General features: G+C 36.8%; 2 protein-coding genes across 6 annotated transcripts; one reads left to right on the top strand and one right to left on the bottom strand.

Moving 5' to 3' along the window:
* Positions 1-240: 240 nt before the first annotated feature.
* On the top strand, positions 241-5,229 carry tomm40 (translocase of outer mitochondrial membrane 40 homolog (yeast)). Its single transcript, XM_051405271.1, has 9 exons — positions 241-342; positions 1,103-1,332; positions 1,505-1,665; positions 2,429-2,530; positions 2,654-2,759; positions 3,160-3,282; positions 3,499-3,575; positions 4,060-4,162; positions 4,727-5,229. The coding sequence occupies exons 2-9, from the start codon at positions 1,122-1,124 to the stop codon at positions 4,864-4,866; spliced, it is 1,023 nt and encodes a 340-aa protein (XP_051261231.1). The 5' UTR covers positions 241-342; positions 1,103-1,121; the 3' UTR covers positions 4,867-5,229.
* On the bottom strand, positions 5,219-22,726 carry LOC127366415 (meprin A subunit beta). 5 transcript variants are annotated; one of them, XM_051405265.1, is made up of 17 exons: positions 22,708-22,726; positions 20,696-20,768; positions 20,517-20,603; positions 20,037-20,055; positions 19,913-19,951; positions 19,714-19,739; positions 19,541-19,619; positions 19,328-19,445; positions 18,795-18,973; positions 17,769-17,987; positions 17,472-17,636; positions 16,851-17,081; positions 16,245-16,694; positions 15,970-16,146; positions 15,728-15,830; positions 15,561-15,605; positions 13,543-14,291 (listed from the first exon to the last, which is right to left on the bottom strand). In XM_051405265.1, the coding sequence occupies exons 3-17, from the start codon at positions 20,577-20,579 to the stop codon at positions 14,213-14,215; spliced, it is 1,992 nt and encodes a 663-aa protein (XP_051261225.1). In that variant the 5' UTR covers positions 20,580-20,603; positions 20,696-20,768; positions 22,708-22,726; the 3' UTR covers positions 13,543-14,212. The 5 variants fall into 5 exon arrangements, 4 of the variants coding, with proteins under 4 accessions (XP_051261227.1, XP_051261226.1, XP_051261228.1 ...); XR_007885311.1 differs by lacking the exons at positions 13,543-14,291; positions 15,561-15,605; positions 15,728-15,830; ... (12 more) ...; positions 20,696-20,768; positions 22,708-22,726 and adding exons at positions 5,219-6,511; positions 6,666-6,710; positions 6,812-6,935; ... (11 more) ...; positions 11,689-11,775; positions 11,873-12,018; XM_051405267.1 differs by lacking the exons at positions 13,543-14,291; positions 15,561-15,605; positions 15,728-15,830; ... (11 more) ...; positions 20,517-20,603; positions 22,708-22,726 and adding exons at positions 5,219-6,511; positions 6,666-6,710; positions 6,833-6,935; ... (10 more) ...; positions 11,366-11,384; positions 11,689-11,775.
* Between the last annotated feature and the right edge of the window lie 4,027 nt (positions 22,727-26,753).

Raw genomic sequence — 26,753 nt, 5'->3', positions numbered from 1 at the left:
CATGCATGCTTGGCTTTATTTATGTAAACTACCATATTTTACAGTGTATGACTTTGTAAATATAATAGTGGCTACGGCCCCCAGAATAGGTGTACCCTTGGAATGTCATTCAGTTGGCGACTTGAATGAAACGAATGTAAAGCGAATGAACGTCGTCGTACGTCATCGGGAGCGGGCTGTCCCGGCGTTAGTCTCAGCCAATGGCGGTTGACGTGACATATACATTAGCCAATCCAACGGCGAGTCTTGGGAAATGGGCGGGCACTTGTCAAACTACGGTCGCGGAGGTTGTCGTGAACTTTACCGGTGTTGAATTACCCCCCTGGACCCAAACCCGTCAGCGTGAGTAGCCAACGCTAAACCTTATTTTGCAGGAGTACTTTTTTTATTTTTTACAAGAGGATAGGTGATAGTTTAAATTTTCCACACATCGTATTTGTAATCATCGTGGTTTCCATATAAAAACGGACAGATCTCGTGGTCGACTCCACATGGCTACCTAGCCACCCAGCTAACCAACCAACCAACCAATCAACCAACCCTGCTAGCTTGCGTTAGCCTTCCCAGGTTAAATACTGCTAGCGCATACTTATGCCGGCTGCTGGCTTATCTCCAAATTTGCCCTCTGTAGCAGCACAAGTTGTAGTTTGACATTTCCTGTGGTTACCAGGTTGTATTGTAATTTATTAAAGCTGTCGAAAGTCTGACTAAACTGGGCCTTAGCTACAACCAACCTTGTGTACTGTTACTGACAGGACTGTAGGACACTCACTGTAACGTTAGCTAGCCAACTTAATGGTAGCTGGATGTATGTAGTTAAGTGAGCTAACGTTTCTAGAGCTAACTGAGCCCTGGGACATTGGATAACTCTATTGTGTGTGTGCATATTGAGTAATTATACTCTAAGCAGAATACTAATATGCTTATATCAAACCTTGCAAGTCATGCAAGCCAATGTGAGTTAAATGTAACTTCCAATTCCGACTCGCACCTTTTCTTGGATTATCTATCTAGCCAGTAGCCCGCAGCTGTGAGTGATTGTTACACTGATATAATTAATGAATTAAATAAAAGATTCACCCACTGTCTATCTCTTCCCTAGTCTGTTACAGTCTCAGAGTATGGGCAGTGTGTTGGCTGCCGCCTCCCCCAGTCCTGCCCCAGCTGCAGCTGGAGGTAGCCAAGGGGTCCCAGGGCTGGTGTCGGTCCCTCCAGGGTTCACTATGCCCTCAGTATCTTCCGTCCCTCCAACATCTGGCCAGGAGACAGCAGATTCAGATTCCGCTCTACCAAACCCAGGCACATATGAGGAGTGCCACCGCAAATGTAAAGGTTAGAAAGTTTATTAAGCTGCTTGATCCATATCTCACACAGTTCATGATGTGATTGATTCTTCACATTCAGAGTAATCATGATGGTATTTTAATAACGGTATCATTATTGTCATATTGGCATGGATTTTGAAAATGTTTTTTTTTTTTTTATACCCTCTCTTTCTTTTTAGAGGTGTTCCCTCTGCAGATGGAAGGGGTGCGGTTAGTGGTCAACAAGGGCCTGAGTAACCACTTCCAGGTCTGCCATACTGTTACCCTCAGTACCCTGGCTGAATCTGGTTATCGATTTGGCTCAACCTACGTAGGCAGTAAGCAGACAGGACCAGCAGAGGTAATGAACAATTTACCACCACTTAAACAAACCTAAAGTGATATTTTGAAGTTTAAGTTGTAAATCTTCCTGGTCACTGTTTGAACATTGTCTGATTCATTTTTTAAAGTTGCTTTATAAGTGCAAAAAAAAAAAAGATAAATTCCTGCTAATTGCACGGCCAACTCAAACAAGGTTTGACTTATAAGTGAAGGCTGTGTTTATGTGTTTTATTCAGGATTTATAACTGCCTTTTCCAAGCCTTCTTGTTCATGTTTTGGAAATTAAAATAGCCTATATTGTCTTCTTCTTCTTCTTATTGTCTTGGCTTTGGAAATTTGTGTCAGAAGAGGGAAGGAAGGCGAGTGTGTTTGAAGAAAAGTGCAGAAACCTTCATGCAAGGAACAAGAAAAATGCCAGTGATATTATAATAAGCTGGTTGTAGTTTTTTTTTAATGTTTTTTTTTAACAAAACAACAAAAGATAACAATGACAGTATTGACATGGCATTAAAGTTGGTTTACAGGAAAAAATAAGTAAAGAAAACAAATTAAAAGGACACAAAGGAAAGCGATAATAGATGATTTTTGAATTACCTCTTTTGTCCACAAGGAGCACATAAATAAATGATAAATACAGCTCTACAGAATTTACATTGAGTCAGAAAAGCCATACACCCAGACTTCTATACATTGGTCTTGGCTACAATTTAATGCAGATTGTAAGGTTTCAAATGTCATCCACATGATTTGAAAGCTGATGAAGTGTGATTTGTTCCCCTCAGTCATTTCCAGTCATGGTTGGAGATATGGACAATACTGGCAGTCTGAACGCCCAGGTCATCCACCAGCTCACGACTGCTGTGCGCTCAAAAATAGCCATCCAGGTATGTAGACTTGTAGAGGGAACGGCCTTTCAATTGTTGTCTCTTTTTTTTGCTTTTAATGGTCACTGACATTGTCATTCCAGTCTGAGAATTTGTATTCTAATTTTTTTGTCTGTGTTGCAGACTCAGCAGCACAAGTTTGTGAATTGGCAATGTGACATGGAGTATCGTGGTGAAGACTTCACCTCTGCCGTGACGCTCGGAAATCCAGATGTTCTCGTTGGATCTGGTATGATTATTCTCTCAAAACTGCAGTGGAGGTTTTGAAGTATAAGTTGCTCATTCTTAACAAAGGGCTTTATTGAGAGTGACAACAATAATAGAAAAAAAATGTTCAGTGGCGGCTAAAAATGAGATGTATTGTATTACCCTTCAAAGCAGAGTTTGTCCAGGTTTTGGAGAATTGGCTAGTTAGCAGCTAACGCTAATGTTACAAGTCATTGTTATTTATTTATTTATTTTTTTACCCACCATGATGAAGAAAACAAAATCAGAAGAGAATACTCGATCAGCTCTTTGATACCCTTTGTTATTCTACCTGTGGAAGAAATTCATACTACAAGTATGGATGAGAAGGGACTATTCTGTATGTGTGTATATATAATGGAAGCTCTTTTACTTTCCCTCAGGCATTTTGGTGGCCCACTATCTCCAGTCTATCACACCAGGATTGGCTCTGGGTGGTGAGCTAGTGTACCACAGGAGACCAGGGGAGGAAGGAGCTGTCACCTCCCTCTTGGGCAGGTATACAGGTAAAATCCACTCTTATTGAGCACTTGACGCTTAAATTAAAATTTTAACATCTTGTTTTATTAATGTCATAATTTAATAAAGGCTTAAATTTCTTGAATTCACGCTTCTGTAGTGTGACCAGGATTTAGATTAAATGGTGCCTAATACCATCTCATTGTTTTACGTTATCTGTGCAGTAGATGTTTAATGTTTTTTTTTTTTCCCGTTTACCTTAGGTGACAACTACGTTGCTACATTGACTTTAGGAGGAGCAGGAGCTCATGCTACATACTATCACAAAGCCAATGATCAGGTACCTGACAACTTTAGTAAAAGTTTGGGGATGTATTTCTGTCAATCCGTCATGGTTCGTCACCCAAAGCTGCTCAAATGCATTTTGGTTCAAATTCTGCATAGTAGGTTAAAGAATGGATTACATTTTTATAATTTTTATATAGTATCTTTTTTATATACTACTATACTCACATGCCTGTATCTACATTAAAACATTTATTGTTGCTGTAGTTGTTCCTCCTGTCCATACTTGCTGTCCGGTTAAACTCTTTAAAGTTCAAAATCCCTTCTTTGTGTTACTATCCCTCCACTGCACATCAGCTGTCCAGAGACACAAGAAGAAAGAGGGAATTTTGTACAAAAAAAAGACTACGGACCCCTTACACGGACAGGAGAATAATAATGCAGACAAAAAAATATTTCCATGCGCATATTGGCATGTGAGAAGTGTATTAAGAATAAAAAATGTGAACCTGTCCTTTAACCTCTGTCTTCGAATACAGCTGCAGATAGGAGTTGAATTTGAGGCCAGCACAAGGATGCAAGACACCACAACATCCTTCGGTTATCAGTTGGACCTTCCCAAAGCTAACTTGCTCTTTAAAGGTAAATGGATAAGTATGAATGCAAACATAGCCACATAAATGAAGCAGTGGTGGAAAGTCACTCAGTACATTTACAAGTACTTGTAATTTACTTTAATGTAATGCTATTTAAAATTTTGGTCCACTATGTTTCAGAGGGAAATTTGTGCTTTTTACTTTTACATTTATTTGACTGCTTTGGCTACTTTTCAGATCTAGATAATTAATACAAATTATCATGAACTATATATATTTTATTATTATTATTATTATTGATTAAGCTACCCAGCAGTGTATTAGTGTAGTAATTGGAATTAGCTCTACCTTTATCCACTACACATTACAATGATCCTTACCCATTAATGCATCAGTAATTACAGTACAATTGCATTACATATTATTCTGCAATGGGTGATTCTGCATAATGAGTATTTTTAATTTTGGTACTTGAAGTATATTTTCATGCTAATACCTATATTTTTCTTCCACCACTGAAATTAAATGAGCGTTCATTTGGACATTATAAAATAAATGTAGATTTTCTTAAGAGGAACTCATTCTACTTTTTCTCCTATGCTCTCTGCAGGCACGGTTGATAGTAATTGGGTGGTTGGGGCGACCCTTGAAAAGAAACTGCTGCCGCTGCCTCTCACACTGGCCTTAGGGGCTTTCCTCAACCATCGCAAGAACAAGTTCCAGTGTGGCTTTGGTGTCACCATTGGCTAGAGGTTCGGGGGCTTCCTGGAGTCAGCTCGCAAGCCACAGCTTGGACCGGCACAGAGACACACAGGAACCTGGACTAAGTTTTAGAAATTTGATTCAGAGACTCTCTTTCGACTGTGATTTCTGGGACAGACAGAGAGACAAAGACAACTACCAAGGAGCCAGGACTGGCCAAGCCATGCCTACATTCTGTAGCACAAATGTCTTTCCTTTATGGCGTATTGGATATATACCCAGAGGCTAGAGAGATGTATGTCAGAGGGCATCAGTGATGCATGAGATCATGTGATGTGAAAATCAAAGTGGTTAGAAATAATATATGGTGATCATTATGGAGTGAAATAAATGTGATTACTTTTTGTAAAACTGGATCTTTTTATTGCTTATGGGTGCTGAATTTAGACACAGCTTAATTATTTCTAAAGTATTATATAATCTTATACTTCTAATTGTCTTTCGATGAAAGACGAGACAAGACAATATCTTTATTGCGACTGTCAGATGCAGAATGAACTGATTTCTTTCCACCCAGCAAACAAAATAACACACCTTCCCGGTTTGAAGCTGCTATAATCAATATTTTTTACCAACAATGGGATAAATTACTAAATATAATGTGAACGGGTCACATATTATCATAGAGAATCCAGGCAGCTGTTTCCACCAAAAAAAAGTGATAAAATACATGCTACCTGCCCAGCACCGCACATCAGACAGACGTAGTTAGCAAGCAGCTGGTGAGCATAAAGGAGCATTTTGCAGTTAAGAATTATCTCAGGAGTCAGTGGGGACCAAAACTAGAGCTAAGTACAGTATAGGACAATGGACTTTCATAAGCCAGACACACACAAGACTTTTAATGGCTTTGTTTCTGCTGTCCTCAAGTGGGGAAAATCTGTTAATGCTGCTTCAATCAATTTGGTTTGTACAGTGGTGGAAGACGTATTCACATCCTTTACCTAAGTAAAAGCACCAATATACCAATTTATAAATACTCCCAATATAAGTAAAAGTCCTGCATTCAAAATCCTACCGTACAAAAGTAGGGTACTTTTTAAAGTAAAAGCATTTGTTTTGCAGAAAAATGACATATTATGAATTTCATCATAGTGTAAGCAGCATTTTACTGTTGTAGCTGCTTGAGGAGGAGCTAGTTTTATCTACTTTATATTCATTTGTTTAATCCAGTGATCCTCAACCTAGGGGTTGCGGGTCAATCAATTATACTATATCAATACAATACTATAAGAAATCAAAAGTAAAATTTCAAAATCAAACCATAAAGGATAATCCAAATACTAACAAATCACAATACCAAAAACCATGATCACATTATTACAGGCATTTCATTAATCATTATGCTGTTAAATGTTTTGACACAAAAACTACCCCTGATATACAGTATCTGCCATAGTTATTTACCTGCTGGGCCTTTCTCTTTTTATTATACCAGAAAAACAGCAAAAGACAATTGTTCCACAGGAAAAACAGCTGAATAAATCGGCCAGAGGAAAACTAGCTGGACTGGTCCTTGTGCAGAGTCGAGATGTGGATGGGAGGAGACACACGTCAAGGTATCAAAAGCATTAGTGCTAGCATGAGGGTGAGGACAGGAGAAGACACCAGACCAGGACAGAAGCCAAAAATGCTGCAGGAACAAAACAATAGATGAAATAACATGATTCAATGAGGATTTTTGGCACATGCTTCTTCATAGTGAAATGTAGTTTGTAAAGACATTGATCTGCTTATATTTTCATAACTAATAAAATAAGTGCAAATGAAAATGTGTGAGTATGTACCTGTTATCTGTTGTTTTAGGAGGTGGAAGGGTGGTGGTTAAGATCCTGTAAAATACAGAGCATCATGAGTAAGACATATTAAAATCTTATTTCAATGTAAAAATCTTTCTCATATTTTAAAATGAAAAGTGCTGAAATGTACTTAATTTGATAACAAAATGTCCTACTGTGATGAGCATGGGCCTTTATCCACATCCTTAGGAGATGTAACCTTCACTTGTCCCACTTTAGGACATGGTAGAGCACTTCCATTAACTAGAGGAGTAAGATCTAGAAAAAAAAATAAAGTTTCAGTTGTGTTATACAGAAAAACTTCCACTAATATGTAAAGAGATTTAAACATTTCAAATGTGTTTGTTGTAGAAATCCAAGCAGTTACAATCCATTTTAGCAGAAAAAAACATTTTTATCAGCCTGCCTTCAAATCTGAAGACGAAAACGGCACTCCCTCCCTTGAGGAAGTCTCTGACTTTCAGTTCTTCCGCAGTTGCAAAAAATGTTCTGCCAATCAGAGGTCCAGCATAGATGGTCTCATTATTCTCATCTACATATGGAGTTCCAATCTCACGAGGGTTGTCCCAAAGAAAGGTACCATCTTAGAAAGAATATACAAGAGAACATACTGTTACATATTTTGGGCTAGAGTCGTGACTTTTTTTTTACAGGATTTTTTCATGATCTTCGAAACTTACCACTTCTGACTTGCTGGTCACTAGTGATACTCCTTTGCTTGGACATTTGCAGCTGGATGTTGGGGTTCTGATCCAGCATTTGGAAGGTCACCTGCCTTTGTGGGAGAGGCCACTCCAGCTTGTCATCATATTTACCAGACAAGAGTTGCACAAACAGTCCGAAATGTGTATTGAACAGCACAGTCCCAACAGCGTAAGCATAGCCTCCACTGGAGTACTGCCGTTGGCTGTATAAAGTGGTTCCATATTCACTTGTGTTCCAAACATTCTCGAAATCATTAATCTGCATGGTCACATGAGGACATTCAGTCTCAGACAGATTGATGTCATCGATTGAGAAGCTGCCTGAAGAGTTTCCTGCTCCTTTACGAATCTCAAACTCCACCTGGAAGTGCTTGGTGGCATTCAGGGAAACATGTTTGACCTGCCAGTGAGATGTTGGTGGACCTGCAGGAAGAGTTTTGTGATGACTAAATTGCATTACATGTATATCAATGGGCGATTTGTGTGTGTAGCCTTGAAACAAAAACAGTTTTTTCAGAGTCTCAAGTAGCATTTAGAGCAGATGATAACATATAATCATACAGCTTTACATTACCAGTAATCTGTTCCATAAGGCGCAGGGTTCCTGTGGAGTCCCATTCATCTTCAAACTCTCTGATCCAGATGTTAAGTTCGTCTGACCCGTTCCCACTGTGGTAAAAGTAGAACTGGAGACACTGGATATGACATTCCCTTTTGGCAGTCATTCTCTGGGTCTCCAGCCAGGCTGAGTCTCCCTTCTGACCTGAGGTTGTGCTAGCATGCATGAAGTAACCATCATCTTGACCTAGAATGTTGTTAGCCAAGATTATTGTTATGGCAGACCTTCAAGTGTAATGTATATGCGATATCAGTAGATTTACATTGATTACTAGTTTTTTGGTAAAAAAACCCAACAAAAAGTCTGAATGTGAAGACACATCTGTTGTGTCATTCATTTTTGTTTCTTCCCATTATTTTTTAGGCCCTTTATATTTTTCTAAATATCCAACAGTTGAAAGATGACAAGATATGTGGGGAAAGAGAGAATGACATGCAAGAGATTGGATGAGAACAGGGAATATTGTAGCAGCGCCTTAACCACCAGACATGGCACCCCAATCATTTTTTTTTTTAACAATAAACAACTGTGTAATTCTGAAATATTACCATGATGATCACCATTGCCACTGGGTAGATTGGTGTGGTCAAAGTTAGGACCCCCGTAAGCTTTCGTTACCATTTCCCAGCTAATGACACTCTGTGAACATCGATTCATTTGACACATAGTCCCATTAGAAAAACTGCAGTGCATCTGAAATGCAATGGTTGAGCCTGTAGGTGGAAGAAGAATAGAGGATTGACAAATAAGCATTGCAAAAACTCAACAAACCATATGACCAGCTGATGTTTGCATCTGGTCTCCTACCAGCAGTCAACATTGGCTTCTGTTAACCATGACCATGATCTTTTCCCTTAATTTATCTTCAAACTTTAGCCACAGAGGTGACATTGGATCATAATTATATGAATTATTTTTTATCACATCTAAAAATTTTGTCAAAAACTGACAATGTCCTCCTGTTGATCAGGGAGGCAGATCAGAAAATGCACCTATGAGACCCTGATTCCTCTGGTTGAAACACAGAGTTCCTAAAAATGTTCCTGTCTGTGGATAATGGCACATTATGTTCACACAGATTTGACATATTTTAATCATTGAAACAAACAATCCAAAAACGTCCAGCTGATCTCTTTCCCACTTTTCTCCTTTCTTCAATCTTTCTATCTTTATCTTTAGCTTTATCTATCTTTATTTATATTTAAAAAGTACTTGATTTTTTGTGATTTTTTTATGTACCAATGCACCAAGGCAAATTCCTTGTATGTGTAAAAATGTACTTAGCAATAAACCCCATTCTAATTCTGATTCTGATTCATGTGTCATCACTTACTGCATTTGTAGAGACGGTTCAGCTCCAACACATCACTGGGACTTACTTCCAGTCTTTGACCAATAACATCCTCAAATTTTGGATCTTTGGTGATTATTGTTGACCCATTGCCATTGCTGAATGCATTTTTGCTGTAATGCATCACTGACCAGTAGTCGTATTGAACTCCGTTGGTGGTGCTTTCTTCCTTGCTAACTTTTCGAAAATTATGCTCGCGACCTAGATTACACATATAAAAGCCACCATCAATTACAGCATACTGTCTTAAAAAACATTCAGAGCAGCATAGCTTGTTTAAGAAGAATTGAATAGACAAAGAACTACAACTCAACATATCAATTAGAATGTTTTAAAAATAGAAGAAATTAATCATGTACACATTGATCAGGCAAATTATAAACGTTGACAAGTGAAAATGTAAATTTGGAACCAACACAAACACTAATAATGATTATTAATAATAATAATAATAATAATAATAATAATAATATATTAATTAATCTTTTTGAAATAATGTATTTTATTCATTAATGTATTATATTCATTAAAGCATCTAGGCGTTAATATATTAGTGTTTACATAATTTGATCAATTGATCGATTAATTTGCAAATAATCTTGCTTTTAATTACTAAATTGATGGAATGTCAAGGTACTTATTGTTGGATTCATTTATTCATTTTAAACTCTCTCCAGGTCCTTCATACACCTCAACATGAACAGAAATATTATAATTAAAGTTTTAATAAAACCTTCTTTGATGTTCTCGAATGCAATGGTCAAATAATCATCTCTGTCATATCTGGACTGTTCATGGTAGAAGCCAAGAGCATGGAGGAACTCATGTTCAACAGTGGCAATGTGATCACAGTTGGTCCCGATGGAGAGGTTCTGTCCGTTGTTCATTACTTGCCCAATATATGAAAAACATCTAGAATGGAAAAACCACTCATCAGCAACAAACACATTTATACCTTTATGTCACTGACCTGATCAAAAGCCTTCTTTATCAAAACCTGCACAGAGAGCAAGTTCAAAATCTGTGCATAAGAACTGTGTATATGAACAAGAGCATTCATATTTGTCAAAGATGCACAAGCATAACTTCATGCAGCATACAATGCAAAATCTCTCCAGTTCTACATCCATCTGATTGTGCACATACAGAATGCCAAATACCGTCAACTACATATTTCTGAAAGTCTTAGGTGACCTAATTAATTGTTACTTCTTGTGGGCAAAAATAGCAAACTAGGAAGATAAATACAAAAAAATGAAAATAAAAAAATAGAAAACACAATACATACCCGTTTAACTTTGTGACAGAAATGTAATATTCCTCAGAGTCCCTTGGTTTGAAGTCAATGCATGACTTCAGCCTGAACTGGTCGTGGGCTTTCAGGATGACTCCTTTAGCATTCATCTCTTCCATTGTTCATGAGAATTGTGTTATAGAGAACAAAGAAATTATAACACCTACAAATATTGTGGGTTATTATGAAGAAAATAAACATATTTACCAAGGTCTTTTCCCAGAACATATGGGACTGGAGATGTCCATAGTATGTCCCTATCATTAATGGCACTCCTTTGTGTTGGCTTCAAAATAAATGTATTGGGTAACATAAAAAAATAATATATTTACATTTATAATTTAAATAATTTTGTACAAAAATGCTCAACTCACCATCAGAATATCATCGTGTAATAAACCTGACATGAAGAATAAAAAGTTAGAGAAGTGAGAAATCAATGACAATACTTAGTTAATAGTTAGTAATAGTTAATGGCACATATGAACTACAATGAAGGTGCTCTTTCGAATATGAAGTTGACAAAACAATCTCACCACAAGGTCCTTTTAATGATATTAAGATGTTTAACTTTACCCTTGTTTACATCTGTTATGTCCTTGTCTTCACCAATGTCTACAAAAACAGACAAAATGCTGCCTCATTAAGTAACACTGATCAATGAAAAAAACAATTAAGTTATATACATTTTATGAAATAAAATTAAATAATGCAACTTACTGACTAAATCTGATCCATTCTGCAAAACAAAAATCTGATTTAATCACATATACAAATATATATAACATATGCAATGATGTAATTCTCAGATATGGAAGATAAAAAATAAGAAACAACATTATTGTATTCTATTTGTTGGTTATTCAAATTTAAATTCAGATATTGAAAGTAAGATAGTTGCTATCTGTCCATAAGATTCCACAGTATTTAAAATGTGCCATAATAGTGTTAGGTCAGAATTCAGAATAAATACTTAATTAATTAAACTACCAGTAGTCATCATCACAATGAGACATAAAGTACAACAATAAATTAACTCTTACTGTTTTTACTGAGAGTGCTGATGAAACTGCCAAGTGCACAACAAGGAAGATGAGGCCTTTCATCCTTGATTTAGGTCTTGGACCACACTTAAATCATACAACAGAGGTTAAATGAAGAAACATGATAGATATGCTATTTCTGAAATGCAATTATGCTACATTGAGATAGATAGAAAATTCCCACCTGTGTTAACCTTCTGCCACCCGGATTGTCTGCTCACCAATTGCACATGAGAAGCTTTGGCTTTGACCTGAGACTTTTAAAGGGTGTGTGAAGTCTAGCAAAACAGGTTTAAAACATTTCCGAGTCATGCATTGACTGTAAACCATTTCCTTATATATTTACAGTAAGTTACTGGCAGCACGGTTGCCAGCAAGTTGCTGTATTTTTCTTTACAATAAACTACTGTAATTGTACTGTAATGAAATTTACAGTATATAGAACAATACTGTATTACTACAAAACATTGTAGCGACATCTAAGAGTGTTGTTTAACTATGCACCGTTTACTTTCAGATATTTGATAAATTCCTTTTGGTCGCAGTGCTGATAGAATTCTTTGTTACTGTCACGTCCTTTGTCAGAAGCTTCACATGTCAGGTTATTATCAGATTTATCTAAAGGCACACAAAGCATTGTGGGAAATCCCTTCACTGCCAGCAAGGAGTCCACACTCCACTCCAATTTGTTTTAAGGTATTATTTATCCAGGTGAAATGAATTAAGACTACAGCAATGATACTGAACAATATATATAACTATAAGTTTTCACTTGCAGGAGGGCAGTAGCTTCTTGATTGCTGTTGCTTCACAGTAAACTCTGACTCTCTTGTATCCATCCAAAAAAGGCATCTACTCTTGACACCTCATAAAAAATTTAAGGATCTGTTAAAATGCAAATGTTGTTGATTTCTAAAGTTTTCATGCTGGACACAAAATGTCTGCTGGTAATACATTTTCCACAATGCTTTGTGTGCCTTATACATAAATCTGATAATAACCTGACATGTGAAGGAACTGACAAAGCATTTTATCTTCAAAGCACTGCGACTAAATCAGCAACTGATTCAAACGATAAAGCAACCCAGGCAAACAAGTTTCAGAGGTCTTGTTGTTTTAATGTTTACGAGGTATATGTTTAAGAGGTGCAGCTTTCTCAGGCAAGGATTTCCTTTTTACACACCTTTCACAAGTTTTTATCCTTTTGTAAACTTCAGCAGACATTCTCGTCCAATAGAATCTGGTGCGAACCAGGCCAAGTGTTCGAATCGAGTCACACACTGCCATTCTCCTTTTCCTTACCACTACAATAGGTTATGCAGAGGGAGACTCAGATTCACGGATTATTCCAGATGTTCTTGAAGGTGTTTATGGACAGTCTCACTATCTTGAGAATGGATTGGTTTTGGTCTATGCTTGAAAGGGGTATCGTCTGAAAGTTAGTAACTTCCAATTACTAACACACAGTCTGTAAAGTATGATATAATCCAATGTAACCTATGCAACATTTCTACGTTTGTGACAGTTCTAATGGGCAAGCTTTATTGAGACTGTCAGATGCAGAATTAACTGATTTCTTTCCACCCAGCACACAAAATAACTATGTTTGTGGCAAGTATCAGTCTGTGGGTGTAATATCTTTCTTGCCATCTGCTTTACTCATTTCTGGTCTTGCATGACAGTCACCTTACCTACACAGCTACATACCTGTTTGCAATAATTACATTGGCTTTAACTGTACTATTCTTGTAGTGGCTGACTTATGTTTTTGGTAGTTGTGTAACGTCCATTATGATCATTTTATGTTGTTGATTAATAACAGTTGTAGTCCCACACAAATACAAAAAACAAATGTTCCTTTGAAAATGTTTTATTTGATAGCTTAAAGATCCCCTCCATATATTACAGCATTTACAAACTGCTTGGAACAATAAGGTGTGTCTGACATGTTCTTTATACAAAAAGTATAAAAGTTTTAAACTGATGGACTAAGAAATTACAATTACCATACATTTATCCTCATAATACAATCCAAATCAAAGTATTGTGTGATGACAAGAAACAAAACCATGCTATTGCAGGGATTTTCTTTAATTATTAAATATGGTATTCTTGTGAATCAAAACCACTGTATAGTAAGAAATGAACCTTTAACATTCTATTGTAATCAATTATACTATATCAATACAATACTATAAGAAATCAGACAAAAAAGTAAAATTTCAAAATCAAACCATAAAGGATAATCCAAATACTAACAAATCACAATACCAAAAACCATGATCACATTATTACAGGCATTTCATTGATTATTATGCTGTTAAAAGTTTTGACACAAAAACTACCCCTGATATACAGTATCTGCCAATAGTTATTTACCTGCTGTGCCGTTCTTTTTATTATACCAGAAAAACAGCAAAAGACAATTGTTCCACAGGAAAAACAGCTGAATAAATCAGCCAGAGGAAAACTAGCTGGCCGGATCCTTGTGCAGAGTTGAGATGTGGATGGGAGGAGACACACATCAAGGTATCAAAAGCATTAGTGCTAGCATGAGGGTGAGGACAGGCGAAGACACCAGACCAGGACAGAAGCCAAAAATGCTGCAGGAACAAAACAATAGATAAAATAACATGATTCAATGAGGATTTTTTACACATGTTTCTTCAAAGTGCTTGGAAAAAGTTATAAACCTATGGCTTACAGGGGAAATTTTGTTTGTAAAGACACTGACCTGCTTATGTTTTCATAAATGGAGTGAAGCCTGCAAGCTAGTTCAGGCAGTCAATTGAGCTGCACTGCTATACACACATGACATGCCTCACACTCCATAATCACTAACCAAGCACACCCTTCCAATCTGGCAGTCTATTTAAACTGTACAATTTCCCAGCTCTCCCTCTGCTCTGACAATGCCGCTGCTGCCCTGCATCAGTATTGCTGCCTGCTGTGCTGTAAACCCCACCACCACCCCAGCATCCACCTGTAGGCTCCGGCGAGGGGTTTAAAGGGACATTGTGTAGGAATTTCTCCCATCTAGCGGTGAAATGGTATTTTGCATTCAAACGAATAGTGCTCTCTAGTGCCTCACGTTTTCAAATGCGTATTGCAACTACAGTAGCTGTTATGTACCAAGAAGCCTACCTATCGAGGAGAAAGCAGGCAACTTCAGCGTCCCTTTGAAAGTCTTTCTCCTTCATTAGCTCTTTCCACCTGGGAGAAGCTACCCCGATGTTTACCCTCGTTTTTTGAATTCGCAGGTCACGTTGCCTTTTTTTAATTCCCTTTTCCGCTTTTTTGGCGACGAGGATTCCTTCTCCTGTGGCTAGTAAGTATGATCCTCCATTATTAACTAAAGTGCAGTGCAGACTTTCAAATGTGCCGGGGCAGTGACAAGCGCCTCTCACTGATCTCCTTCTCCGTTATAGCTGGTTTCAGTCACGTGACGCTGGCTCTGAACGAAAATGCGTTGTGGATTAGCTAGGCAGGTAGGCTAGTGCTTTATGTCCCTCTTGGCGATTATAGTTTTTCAAAATGGCGGAACGACATGGAAGCCTCCATGGACTTGCCCGTCCAATGTATATACAGATAGGAAATTCTTTGCTTACGAGGATAAGTCAGATCATTGGCAGAGGTAATTTTACACCAATGAGGACACATTTATGAATGAAGACATTGATTTTAGCTAATAAAATACTTAAAACTCTAAACAATGTCCCTTTAAGGTATTTGCTCATCACTCCCCAATATAATGAGGTTGGAGCCTAGACAGCAAAATCTAACTCTGCTATACTGCTGGAATAAACATTTCAAACCTGAGTTGTCTGACTGAACTAACAAATAAGTGCAAATGAAAATCTGTGAGTAAGTACCTGTCATCTGTTGTCTTAGGAGGTGGACGGGTGGTGGTTAAGATCCTGTAAAATACAAAGCATCATGAGTAAGACATATTCAAATCTTATTTCAATGTAAAAATCTTTCTCATATTTTAAAATGAGAAGTACTGAAATGTACTTAATTTGATAACAAAATGTCCTACTGTGATGAGCATGGGCCTTTATCCACATCCTTAGGAGATGTCACCTTCCCTGGTCCCACTTTAGGACATGGTAGAGCACTTCCATTAACTAGAGGAGTAAGATCTAGAAAAAAAAAGAAAGTGTTATACAGAAAAACTTTCACTAATATGTAAAGAGATTTAAACATTTCAAATGTGTTTGTTGTAGAAATCCAAGCAGTTACAATCCATTTTAGCAGAAACATTTTTTTTTATCAGCCTGCCTTCAAATCTGAAGACAAAAACGGCACTCCCTCCCTTGAGGAAGTCTCTGACTTTCAGTTCTTCCGCAGTTGCAAAAAATGTTCTGCCAATCAGAGGTCCAGCATAGATGGTCTCATTATTCTCATCTACATATGGAGTTCCAATCTCACGAGGGTTGTCCCAAAGAAAGGTATCATCTTAGAAAGAATATACAAGAGAACATACTGTTACATATTTTGGGCTAAAGTCATGACTTTTTTTTTTACAGTATTTTTTCATGTACTTTGAAACTTACCACTTTCGGATACGCTCAGGTCACTAGTGATACTCCTTTGCTTGGACATTTGCAGCTGGATGTTGGGGTTCTGATCCAGCATTTGGAAGGTCACCTGCCTTTGTGGGAGAGGCCACTCCAGCTTGTCATCATATTTACCAGACAAGAGTTGCACAAACAGTCCGAAATGTGTATTGAACAGCACAGTCCCAACAGCGTAAGCATAGCCTCCACTGGAGTACTGCCGTTGGCTGTATAAAGTGGTTCCATATTCACTTGTGTTCAAAACATTCTCGAAATCATTAATCTGCATGGTCACATGAGGACATTCAGTCTCAGACAGATTGATGTCATCGATTGAGAAGCCGCCTGAAGAGTTTCCTGCTCCCTTACGAATCTCAAACTCCACCTGGAAGTGCTTGGTGGCATTCAGGGAAACATGTTTGACCTGCCAGTGAGATGTTGGTGGACCTGCAGGAAGAGTTTTGTGATGACTAAATTGCATTATATGTATATCAATGGGCGATTTGTGTGCAAAGTGTAGCCTTCAAACAAAAACAGTTTTTTCAGAGTCTCAAGTAGCATTTAGAGCAGATGATAACATATAATCATACAGCTTTACATTACCAGTAATCTGTTCCATGAGGCGCAGGGTTCCTCTGGAGTCCCATTCATCTTCAAACTCTCTGATCCAGATGTTAAGTTCGTCTGACCCGTTCCCACTGTGGTAAAAGTAGAACTGGAGACACTGGATATGACATTCCCTTTTGGCAGTCATTCTGTGGGTCTCCAGCCAGGCTGAGTCTCCCTTCTGACCTGATGCTGTGCTAGCATGCATGAAGTAACCATCATCTTGACCTAGAATGTTGTTAGCCAAGATTAATGTTTTATGGCAGACCTTCAAATGTAATATATATGACATATCAATAGATTTACATTGCAAGATTTTCCAAAGGGTATTTGTCCCGATTAAAAGATAAGTTAAACTTAGTTTTTTGGTAAAAACAAAACTTAATGTGTAGATACATGTGCAGTTTATTCACATTATTTTTTAGGCCCTTTATGTTTTTTTTTTTTTTAAATATCCAACAGTTGAAAGATGACAAGATATGTGGGGAAAGAGAGAATGACATGCAAGAGATTGCATGAGAACAGGGAATATTGTAGCAGCGCCTTAACCACCAGACATGGCACCCCAATCATTTTTTCTATTGAACAATAAATAACTGTGTAATTCTGAAATATTACCATGATGATCACCATTGCCACTGGGTAGATTGGTGTGGTCAAAGTTAGGACCCCCATAAGCTTTCGTTACCATTTCCCAGCTAATGACACTCTGTGAACATCGATTCATTTGACACATAGTCCCATTTGAAAAACTGCAGTGCATCTGAAATGCAATGGTTGAGTCTGTAGGTGGAAGAAGAATAGAGGATTGACATTTCTGTGGATAATGGCACATTATGTTCACACTGATTTGACATATTTTTTGATAAGTGAAACAAACAATCTATCTAAGATATCATGTGTGTCATCACTTACTGCATTTGTAGAGACGGTTCAGTTCCAACACATCACTGGGACTTACTTCCAGTCTTTGACCAATAACATCCTCAAATTTTGGATCTTTGGTGATCATTGTTGACCCTTTGCCATTGCTGAATGCATTTTTGCCGTAGTGCATCACTGACCAGTAGTCGTATTGAACTCCGTTGGTGGTGCTTTCTTCCTCGCTAACTTTTCGAAAATTATTCTCACGACCTAAATGACACACATAAATGCGACCATCAATAACAGCATACTGTCTTAAAAAACATTGAGAGCAGAATAGCTTGTTTAAGAAGAATTGAATAGACAAAGAACTACAACTCAACATATCAATTCAACTGTTTTAAAAATAGAAGAAATGAATTGTGTACACATTGATTTCTTGCTAGCAAATTATAAAAGTTGACAAAAATGTTTCTCTATAAAATGTTTCAAAAGATGTCTAAAAGCCCATTTAAATGCTGTCTTAAAATTCTAATTCACACACAAACATACTTTTATATCATGTTCAATAATAATATTTGTTGTTGATGTTATATATTCTTTTTCTCTATTATCAGTTTGTTATTACTTTATGTAGTTATAATATTCTCTGTATGTCAATTTTCTGTTCCTTATAACTATGAAATTTTAGGTGGAGGCTTTAAATAAGCCCATCTGGATTTTTTCTGCCTCTCCCTGCACTTTATACTACTTGCTATCTTTGTCGTTTTTAATGTCATTCTAATCTGTGCAAAAACGTGAATTGGGAACCAACACTAATAATAATATTAAGATATTATTACATTATTTTTGAATAATGTATATTATTTATGAATTAATCTAGGCATTAATATGTGAGTGTTTACATAATTTAATCAATTGATTGATTAATTTGCAAATAATCCTGCTTTTAATTACTAAATTGATGGAATGTTTAGGTACTTCCTGTTGGATACATTTATTCACTTTAAACTCTCTCCAGGTCCTTCATACACCTCAACATGAACAGAAATATTATAATTAAAGTCTTAATGAAACCTTCTTTGATGTTCTCGAATGCAATGGTCAAATAATCATCTCTGTCATATCTGGACTGTTCATGGTAGAAGCCAAGAGCATGGAGGAACTCATGTTCAACAGTGGAAATCTCATCACAGTTGGTCCCGATGGAGAGGTTCTGTCCGTTGTTGAATACTTGCCCAATGTATGAAAAACATCTAGAATGGAAAAAGCACTCGTCAGCAAAAGACACATTTATACCTTTATGTCACTGACCTGATCAAAAGCCTTCTTTATTAAAGCCTGCACAGAGAGCAAGTTTAGAATTTGTGCATGAGAACTGTTTATATGAACAAGAACATTTATATTTATCAAAGATGCACAAGCATAACTTCATGCAGTAAACAATGCTAAATATCTCCAGTATCCATCTGATTGTGACTACATTTTTCTGAGTCTTAGTAGGCCTAATGTCGAGTTAGTCCTTGTGGGCAAAAGTAGCAAACTAGATAAAACATAAACATAAACATAAAAAAACATAAAATAAAAAAAATAGAAAACACAATACATACCCGTTTAACTTTTTGACAGAAATGTAATATTCCTCAGAGTCCCTTGGTTTGAAGTCAATGCATGACTTCAGCCTGAACTGGTCGTGGGCTTTCAGGATGACTCCTTTAGCATTCATCTCTTCCATTGTTCATGAGAATTGTGTTATAGAGAACAAAGAAATTATGACACCTACAAATATTGTGGGTTATTATGAAAAAAATAAACATATTTACCAAGGTCTTTTCCCAGAACATATGGGACTGGAGATGTCCATAGTATGTCCCTATCATTAATGGCACTCCTTTGCGTTGGCTTTAAAATAAATGTATTGGGTAACATAAATATACAAAAATTATATATTTTCATTTATAATTAAAATAATTTTGTGCAAAAATGCTCAACTCACCATCAGAATATCATCGTGTAATAAATCTGAGATAAAGAATAAAAAGTTAGAGAAGTGAGAAATCAATGACAATAGTTAGTTAATAGTTAATAGTTAATGACACATATGAACTACAATGAAGGTGCTCTTTCGAATATGAAGTTGACAAAACAATCTCACCACAAGGTCCTTTTAATGATATTAAGATGTTTAACTTTACCCTTGTTTACATCTGTTATGTCCTTGTCTTCACCAATGTCTACAAAAAGAGTCAAAATGCTGCCTCATTAAGTAACACTGATCAATGAAAATTTTATGAAATTAAATTAAATAATGCAACTTACTGACTAAATTTGATCCATTCTGTAAAATAAAAATCATATTTGATCACATTTACAAATATATATATATATATATAACATATGCAATGATATCATTTTCAGACATACAAGATAAAATATAAGAAAGAACATTATTGTATTCTATTTGTTGGATATAAAAATATGAAGTCAGATGGTTACAATCTGTCCTCACACTACAGTATTTCAAATGTACCTTAATGTTAAGTCAACATTTTAGAATCATTTTTTTATTAATCGGAAGTTTTGCATCACAATTAGACAGAAAGTACAACAATGAATTAACTCTTACTGTTTTTACTGAGAGTGCTGATGATAGTTGCTATCTGTCCTTAAGATTCCACAGTATTTAAAATGTGCCATAATAGTGTTAGGTCAGAATTCAGAATAAATACTTAATTAATTAAACTACCAGTAGTCATCATCACAATGAGACATAAAGTACAACAATAAATGAACTCTTACTGTTTTTACTGAGAGTGCTGATGAAACTGCCAAGTGCACAACCAGAAAAATGAGGCCTTTCATCCTTGTATTAGGTCTTGGACCACACTTAAATCATACAACAGAGATTATATGAAGAAACATGATAGATATGCTATAACCAAAATTATGCTACATTTAGATAGATAGAAAATGCCCACCTGTGTTAACCTTCTGCCACCCCGATTGTCTGCTCCTCAACTGCACATGAGAAGCTTTGGCTTTCACCTGAGACTTTTAAAAGGGAGTGTGAAGACGCTAAGAACAGGTTTTAAACATTTCAGACAATTGTAGTCAGTCAATAGTTAATTCTGCAAATACTTGAATAATTGCTGTTTTGGTCGCAGTGCTGTCGTAGATGAAATTCTTTGTCACTGTCACATGCTTTGTCAGTAGCAGAGAACAGTCAACACTCAGATTTGTTTTCAGGTCTCTTTAAGGTATTATTTATCCCTGTGAAATGAATCACTACTACAGCAATCATACTGAATTATATCCTGCTTGTGATGTTGATGAGCATGTATTCTTTAATTTTCACTTGCAGTAGGGCATTAGCTTCTTGATTGCTTTTGTGTTTCTCGCAAAGACAAACACAAATTTCAGGTGAAAAGAAAACCTAAAAGATGTTCATGCAAGTCTTAAAAATGTGGACATTTGAACTTCATTTAAATGTTTGCAGACTTCAGGGGTACCCTCCATTTCTTCTTATGTACGTTGATACTGTTTATCTGCAGGCTTTTTAAGCCAGGTTCAATCTGTTCATACCAGATTGTTAGAATGACTGGGTGTGGTGGGTCATACAAACATGTCAGTTTTAGTATACTGAATCACCTATGAGCACAGCAACAGTTTAGCCCCTGCCAAACAAGACAATTCACATACCAGCTTTTAGAGACACAGTGAGGACTTTTTGTTTGAGCCGATACGGTTCACTACATGACAAAATCGTGATAACATTTTTAAAAGAACACCTCTTGGCTTCAAGGAATGGTGAGACTTTTGCAACATTGCTAGTAGGTTCGAGAAAAGGCAACGTGAGCCTGTAGGCTGATGGGTCGGTCCACCACTTTGATCCAACTGAAACATCTAAATCACTTTTGTATAAAATTGCCATGAAATTTGAGATCCTCTTGCTTTTCTGCTCGCACCATCATGAGGTTAACATTTGTGATTTTGATTGAAAAAGCCTGCTGGTTTTAAAGATGCAGAGCATCAGAATGAATCAAACAACAAACAGAGAAAGAGACTTGTGCACTGATTTCTTAGGGCACAGAAAAGACAGAAAATACGATTAAAAAAAGTGACAGAGAAAAAAGAATTGTTCTGTCAGGATTCTACAAAGTGGAAAGAAAGATAAAGTAAAAAGACTGAAAACAATGATGAGAATGATGGAAAGTAGTTGTGTGGTTTCTCATGCTGTCAGACGAGGTATGGTGTGGTAGTAATACAGGCCTTTCCACATTCTTATAGAATTACATCATATCGTCAAAGACTGGCTCAAGACAGAAATGCAACACAGGCACTAGTTGTTATTGTTAGAATCGCATACCTGCTACCAAGAAGATGGCTTCATTTAAAAGAAATTTGTACTGCAATACTGCAACATTATGACAGAACCTAGTTGAGGAATTTAAAAGCCCTTAGAAAGACCTAAATCGGAAATCCTCAAGAATTCCACGTTAGTGTCTTACAGGTGGTCGTCTGCCTCTACCAGTTGGGGTGAGAGAGAGAGAGAGAGAGAGAGACAGAGAGAGAGAGAGACAGACAGACAGACAGACAGGGACAATAGTAGCAACAACTACACTAATAGTAGTGACTGATGATGATGAACATGAAGAAGATGACGACGACATAACCAACGATAGGGGACAATGAGCAGTGATTATAGTAATAATTGTATCTGTAGTAATAATATTATTAATAATAATAATAATAACAATAATATCAGTGATATTAGAAATGGGAATCAAGTAGGATCCTGGCAGGAGGCTCCACCAGGATCTGCGAGACGATAAAGCTCAAGAACTCCAGGGAAGAAGTTAGTATCACTGATGACATTCCTTGATAACTGACTGATAATTATCACCAATTATTATCATATCATTATCATAATTTCAAGACATATTGAATAATATTTAGTATTTTTGTGAGTTATCAAGTGCTGTTCACTCACTTGCAGAACACACTCTGATGCTGATCTGCTTCGACATCTGTACCTGGATGTGGTGACTGTGGTCCAGAAGTGAGACTGTCACCCCTCACTGTGCACATGGCCACTGGAGTTTGTCATCATGCTCTGTGGACAGTCAAAATAAATCTCCAAAGTGATCGGAGTAGAGATGCAGCAGGAGCTGGAGCCCGTAGCTCAGTAAACTTGTGCCAACATTTCTGATGTGAGAAAGTCAAAATTCTGGATATGCCAGACATGATGTTTCAAACAGGTTGATATCATTGACTGAAACCCCCCATAGGAGTTTACTGTTCCCTTACAGACCTTAAACTCCACCTGGAAGGTCCTGGTGGCAATCAGTGGAATGTGACGGACCACCAATGAGCTGCTGGTTGACCTGGAAAATTATCATGAATTCAGTACAACTGCAAAGTAATGCTCTCTCTGGAAGGGCTTGAAAACAGAAATGATAAAATGTAAAACCTGATCTGCCAGTAGGTCCTCCTAAATGTTACACACTGGACCTTTAAGGCCAAAAATAGGATTAAATAGATCAAAGCTTACAGAATAAGTCACTTCTATTACTTTGGCTTGAATTGCATTGTTGCAACACATACTGGAAGAGGAATGTAAGTGATAATGCGTACTATGCACGCACATCTTGTCGAACACATAACACACATAACAGACACCTGTTATTCATGTTATGTCACATTGAAATGTCACATGTCAAATACAAAGACTACATACCTGCCTGTTTGCTCCTTGTTCGCACATACACACAATGACACATGCATGCACACATACACTTGTTGAAACTTAAAGTACATCTGTCCCTGAGTGAAACACCAGATAACCAGAAATCATCAGTGCTGCTAATTTGAATAATACCTTTGTTGACATGGTGTACATTGGACCTTCAACAGAATCCTTATCCCTCTTAGTGTTAAGGTGCTCTTTAACGTGTTGATTACAACTACCTTTGTTTGAACCTTCTGCACTGTATACCTGTAAGCCTGTGTATGCATCTGATAGTTCTGGCTGTGACTCTGCATCAGTGTCGTACATAAACTATGAAACAACAGTTTTTTATTTTAATTTAAATTGATTTATTATTATTACTATTTATTCTTCTTCTGGCCTTGATCAGTGTGTAGGATTTAGTGGCATCTAGTGGTGAAGTTGCAGATTGCAATTAACTGAACACGCTACAATTTGTAGAAATCTATTGAAGACTTTTGATTAAGAATAGTTTAAAGTTAGTTGGTTTAAAGACGTTTAAAGTTGACCTTTAAACGTCAAGCTATATATTACTGTCTTATAATTTCAAATTACTACAGAAAAAGCATGAAATGGGTTTTCTTCAGACAACATTTTGAGTGGAACAAAACTGTACTGACCGGTCCCAACTACAGCTTTAAACTAATCATCAATATAGTTTCCTACAACATATTTTCAACAGAGTGGCCAAGTGGTTATAGTCAGCTTCAATGGTCACTGGGTGGATACAGAATATTGTATTGCAAAAAAATTCGAGTCACAGAGACAACTGAACCTGCTCGTTCTTTCTACATTTCCCTTTATAACACAGAGACTGCTATGTCACAGTTTCACCACTTGGTGGCAGTGTTGCCTCTTCTATTTACAAGGGAACACTGAAATCTTATTTGGCTTTAGAGCTATGCATGATACATTTCACAACAATTTGGCAGATGCTTCTGTCTCTAGGCAACTTCCATCTCAAACACATACACACATCATGGAAGACCATTAACTTAAGTAAAATACCACAGTGCTGAAAATACAGTACTGAAATACAAGTAAAAGTATTCAAAACAAGTTAAGTTAATGTGCTACTTTAAAAGTATTAAAGTAAAAGGAAAAAAAATGTCTGTCTGTTTCATTGTTATATTGTTGGATCATTATTTTATGCATGAACATGTAAGAGCTAGTTTCAAGTTTAGTTGGTTGAGGTGGAGCTGATTTGAATTTATTCTTAATACTGTTGGGTAATTTATTCTAAAACAATGTATCATATTTCATAAACTGATCATATATTTAGTTTGAAAAATCTTGATATGAAAAGTAACTAAATATTCAATATATCCTAACTAGATTATGTTAATTAAATATAGTGCTGTAAGAACAGTATTTCCCTCTGAAAAGTAGTGGAGTAGAAGTATGAAATGCAAGTACACAATTAAACTTCAAGTACCTTGAAACTGGATTTAAGTTTGAGTATATGTATAGTTATTTTCCACCACTGCCTACAACTAAACACTATACCACCTGTTTAGTGCTTAAACCAGTACTGCAGAGATAAAGATAAATGTCCAACCTGTGGAAATCACCAAAGCCACTTATATGAACTGCAGTGTTCAAAATACGTAAGTTGTCCTTAGAGCATTTTGCTGTTAATAGAATCGCCTTCCAACAAGCACTACTTTTGCGAAAGTTCAGTTTTTGTTTGGGTTGATTGGAGCTGTTGATAAAAGGTTAAAATGTAAATTTCAAACACTGGCTTCACATATGTATTGAAGGGATGTTGGATTGGATTATATCTGAGGTGTTCTCCTCATAACCATCCTGTTCTGAAACCAGACCAGGTGATAGGAGGACAACAAAGTAGATTAAACATAGCTTGAGAGTATTTACCGTTACCCGTTGACACAAGACAGCTATCATCTGCTTATCAAACCAGCAGCAATAGTCTAGTAACATCTTATCTATATCAAAACAACACTGAATCTCTGTTTAACACTACGGTGATTAAGGCAAGATGCGTCTTGTTCAAAGAAATTTGAATGCGTCAAACAACAACTCCCTCCTCTCCGTGGTCACGTTTCAATGGGCCAGACATCAGTCTAGCCTCAAGTGTAAAAAAGTGGCCGTTGGGACCAAGGCCCTAATGATGCCTTTTGGCCGTTTTGACTGATAATGCAGTGTGAATAGTTGTTCTGAGTGCCCACACAAGTGCTAATCAGGTATAAAACAGGCTGGAACATGAAAATGTGAGACCAGATTTGCATTTGTAAAGTTTCACAGAGCTTTGCAGTAGTTTGAATAGTTTGTGTCTCATTGAATGAAGTAATCCAAATGCAGCAGTTACTTTAAGGGCAGATCCAATTCTAAGGGACTTACAGTAAAGCAAAAAGTACAAACCTAGGCTATATCATATAAGTGGATGAATATGTATGAATGTATTTGGATAAACTGTTGATATTCATAAATTTTTTTTTCTGCTATCATTATCATCTGCTATATTATCATTACTGCATCCTTATGAAGAATCAGTCAACAATGTGTTATTCTCTGTCAAAAAACAAGTCTTCTCTCTTTAATAACCATCAAGAATGACCTATACGCATTTTATTTTCATTGCCGTTTTTGCGGTCTCTGTTTTGATGTGACCAGGAAATACATTGTGTGTGTGTGTGTGTGTGTGTGTGTGTGTGTGTGTGTGTGTGTTGTGTTGCCATTGGACTCTGACCCTCCACGTTGGATGCTGGCACAGTCAATAGGGGGAGGATAGGGCTTTGTGTTGTAGATTTACAACAATAAGAGGTTGCACAATTCTGAAAGAATTCTGTGTTGTTCAGAGCTCCATCAAAAGAAGTAAGCAATTTTAAATAGAATCAAATAAGAATGCATTTGTTTGCCTCTCTCCCATCACATTTGTCATGCATGTTTCTCACAGCCTTTTTTTCGATTTTAGAGTTAACATCAGGAAGGTGCAGTTTCATTGCAAGCGTTGACAAGTAAAAAGAATAAGAACAATAGTCTGCCTCTAGTAGGAGACGAAACCGTGACAGGACCCAGGACATGTTAAGACACGGTAGATGAACTCAAAATCCTAGTTGCCTCCTGGGAAAAAAAGCAGCACACGTCCCACTGTGGCTTGTGACAACAGTAGAGGAACTACTGTATATTGTTTATGTAGTAATCATACTTTCAGTATTAGTATTTTCAGGATGGCCTGTTGTAGAAATATACTTTTCTTGTGATTAGCTTTCTTGTAGATTTACAAAAGAATACAAATACTGGTCAAA

Source organism: Dicentrarchus labrax, unplaced genomic scaffold, assembly GCF_905237075.1.
Source record: "Dicentrarchus labrax unplaced genomic scaffold, dlabrax2021, whole genome shotgun sequence".
In the NCBI taxonomy this organism is placed as follows: domain Eukaryota; kingdom Metazoa; phylum Chordata; class Actinopteri; family Moronidae; genus Dicentrarchus; species Dicentrarchus labrax.
This window is presented reverse-complemented; position numbering and strand designations above follow the sequence as displayed.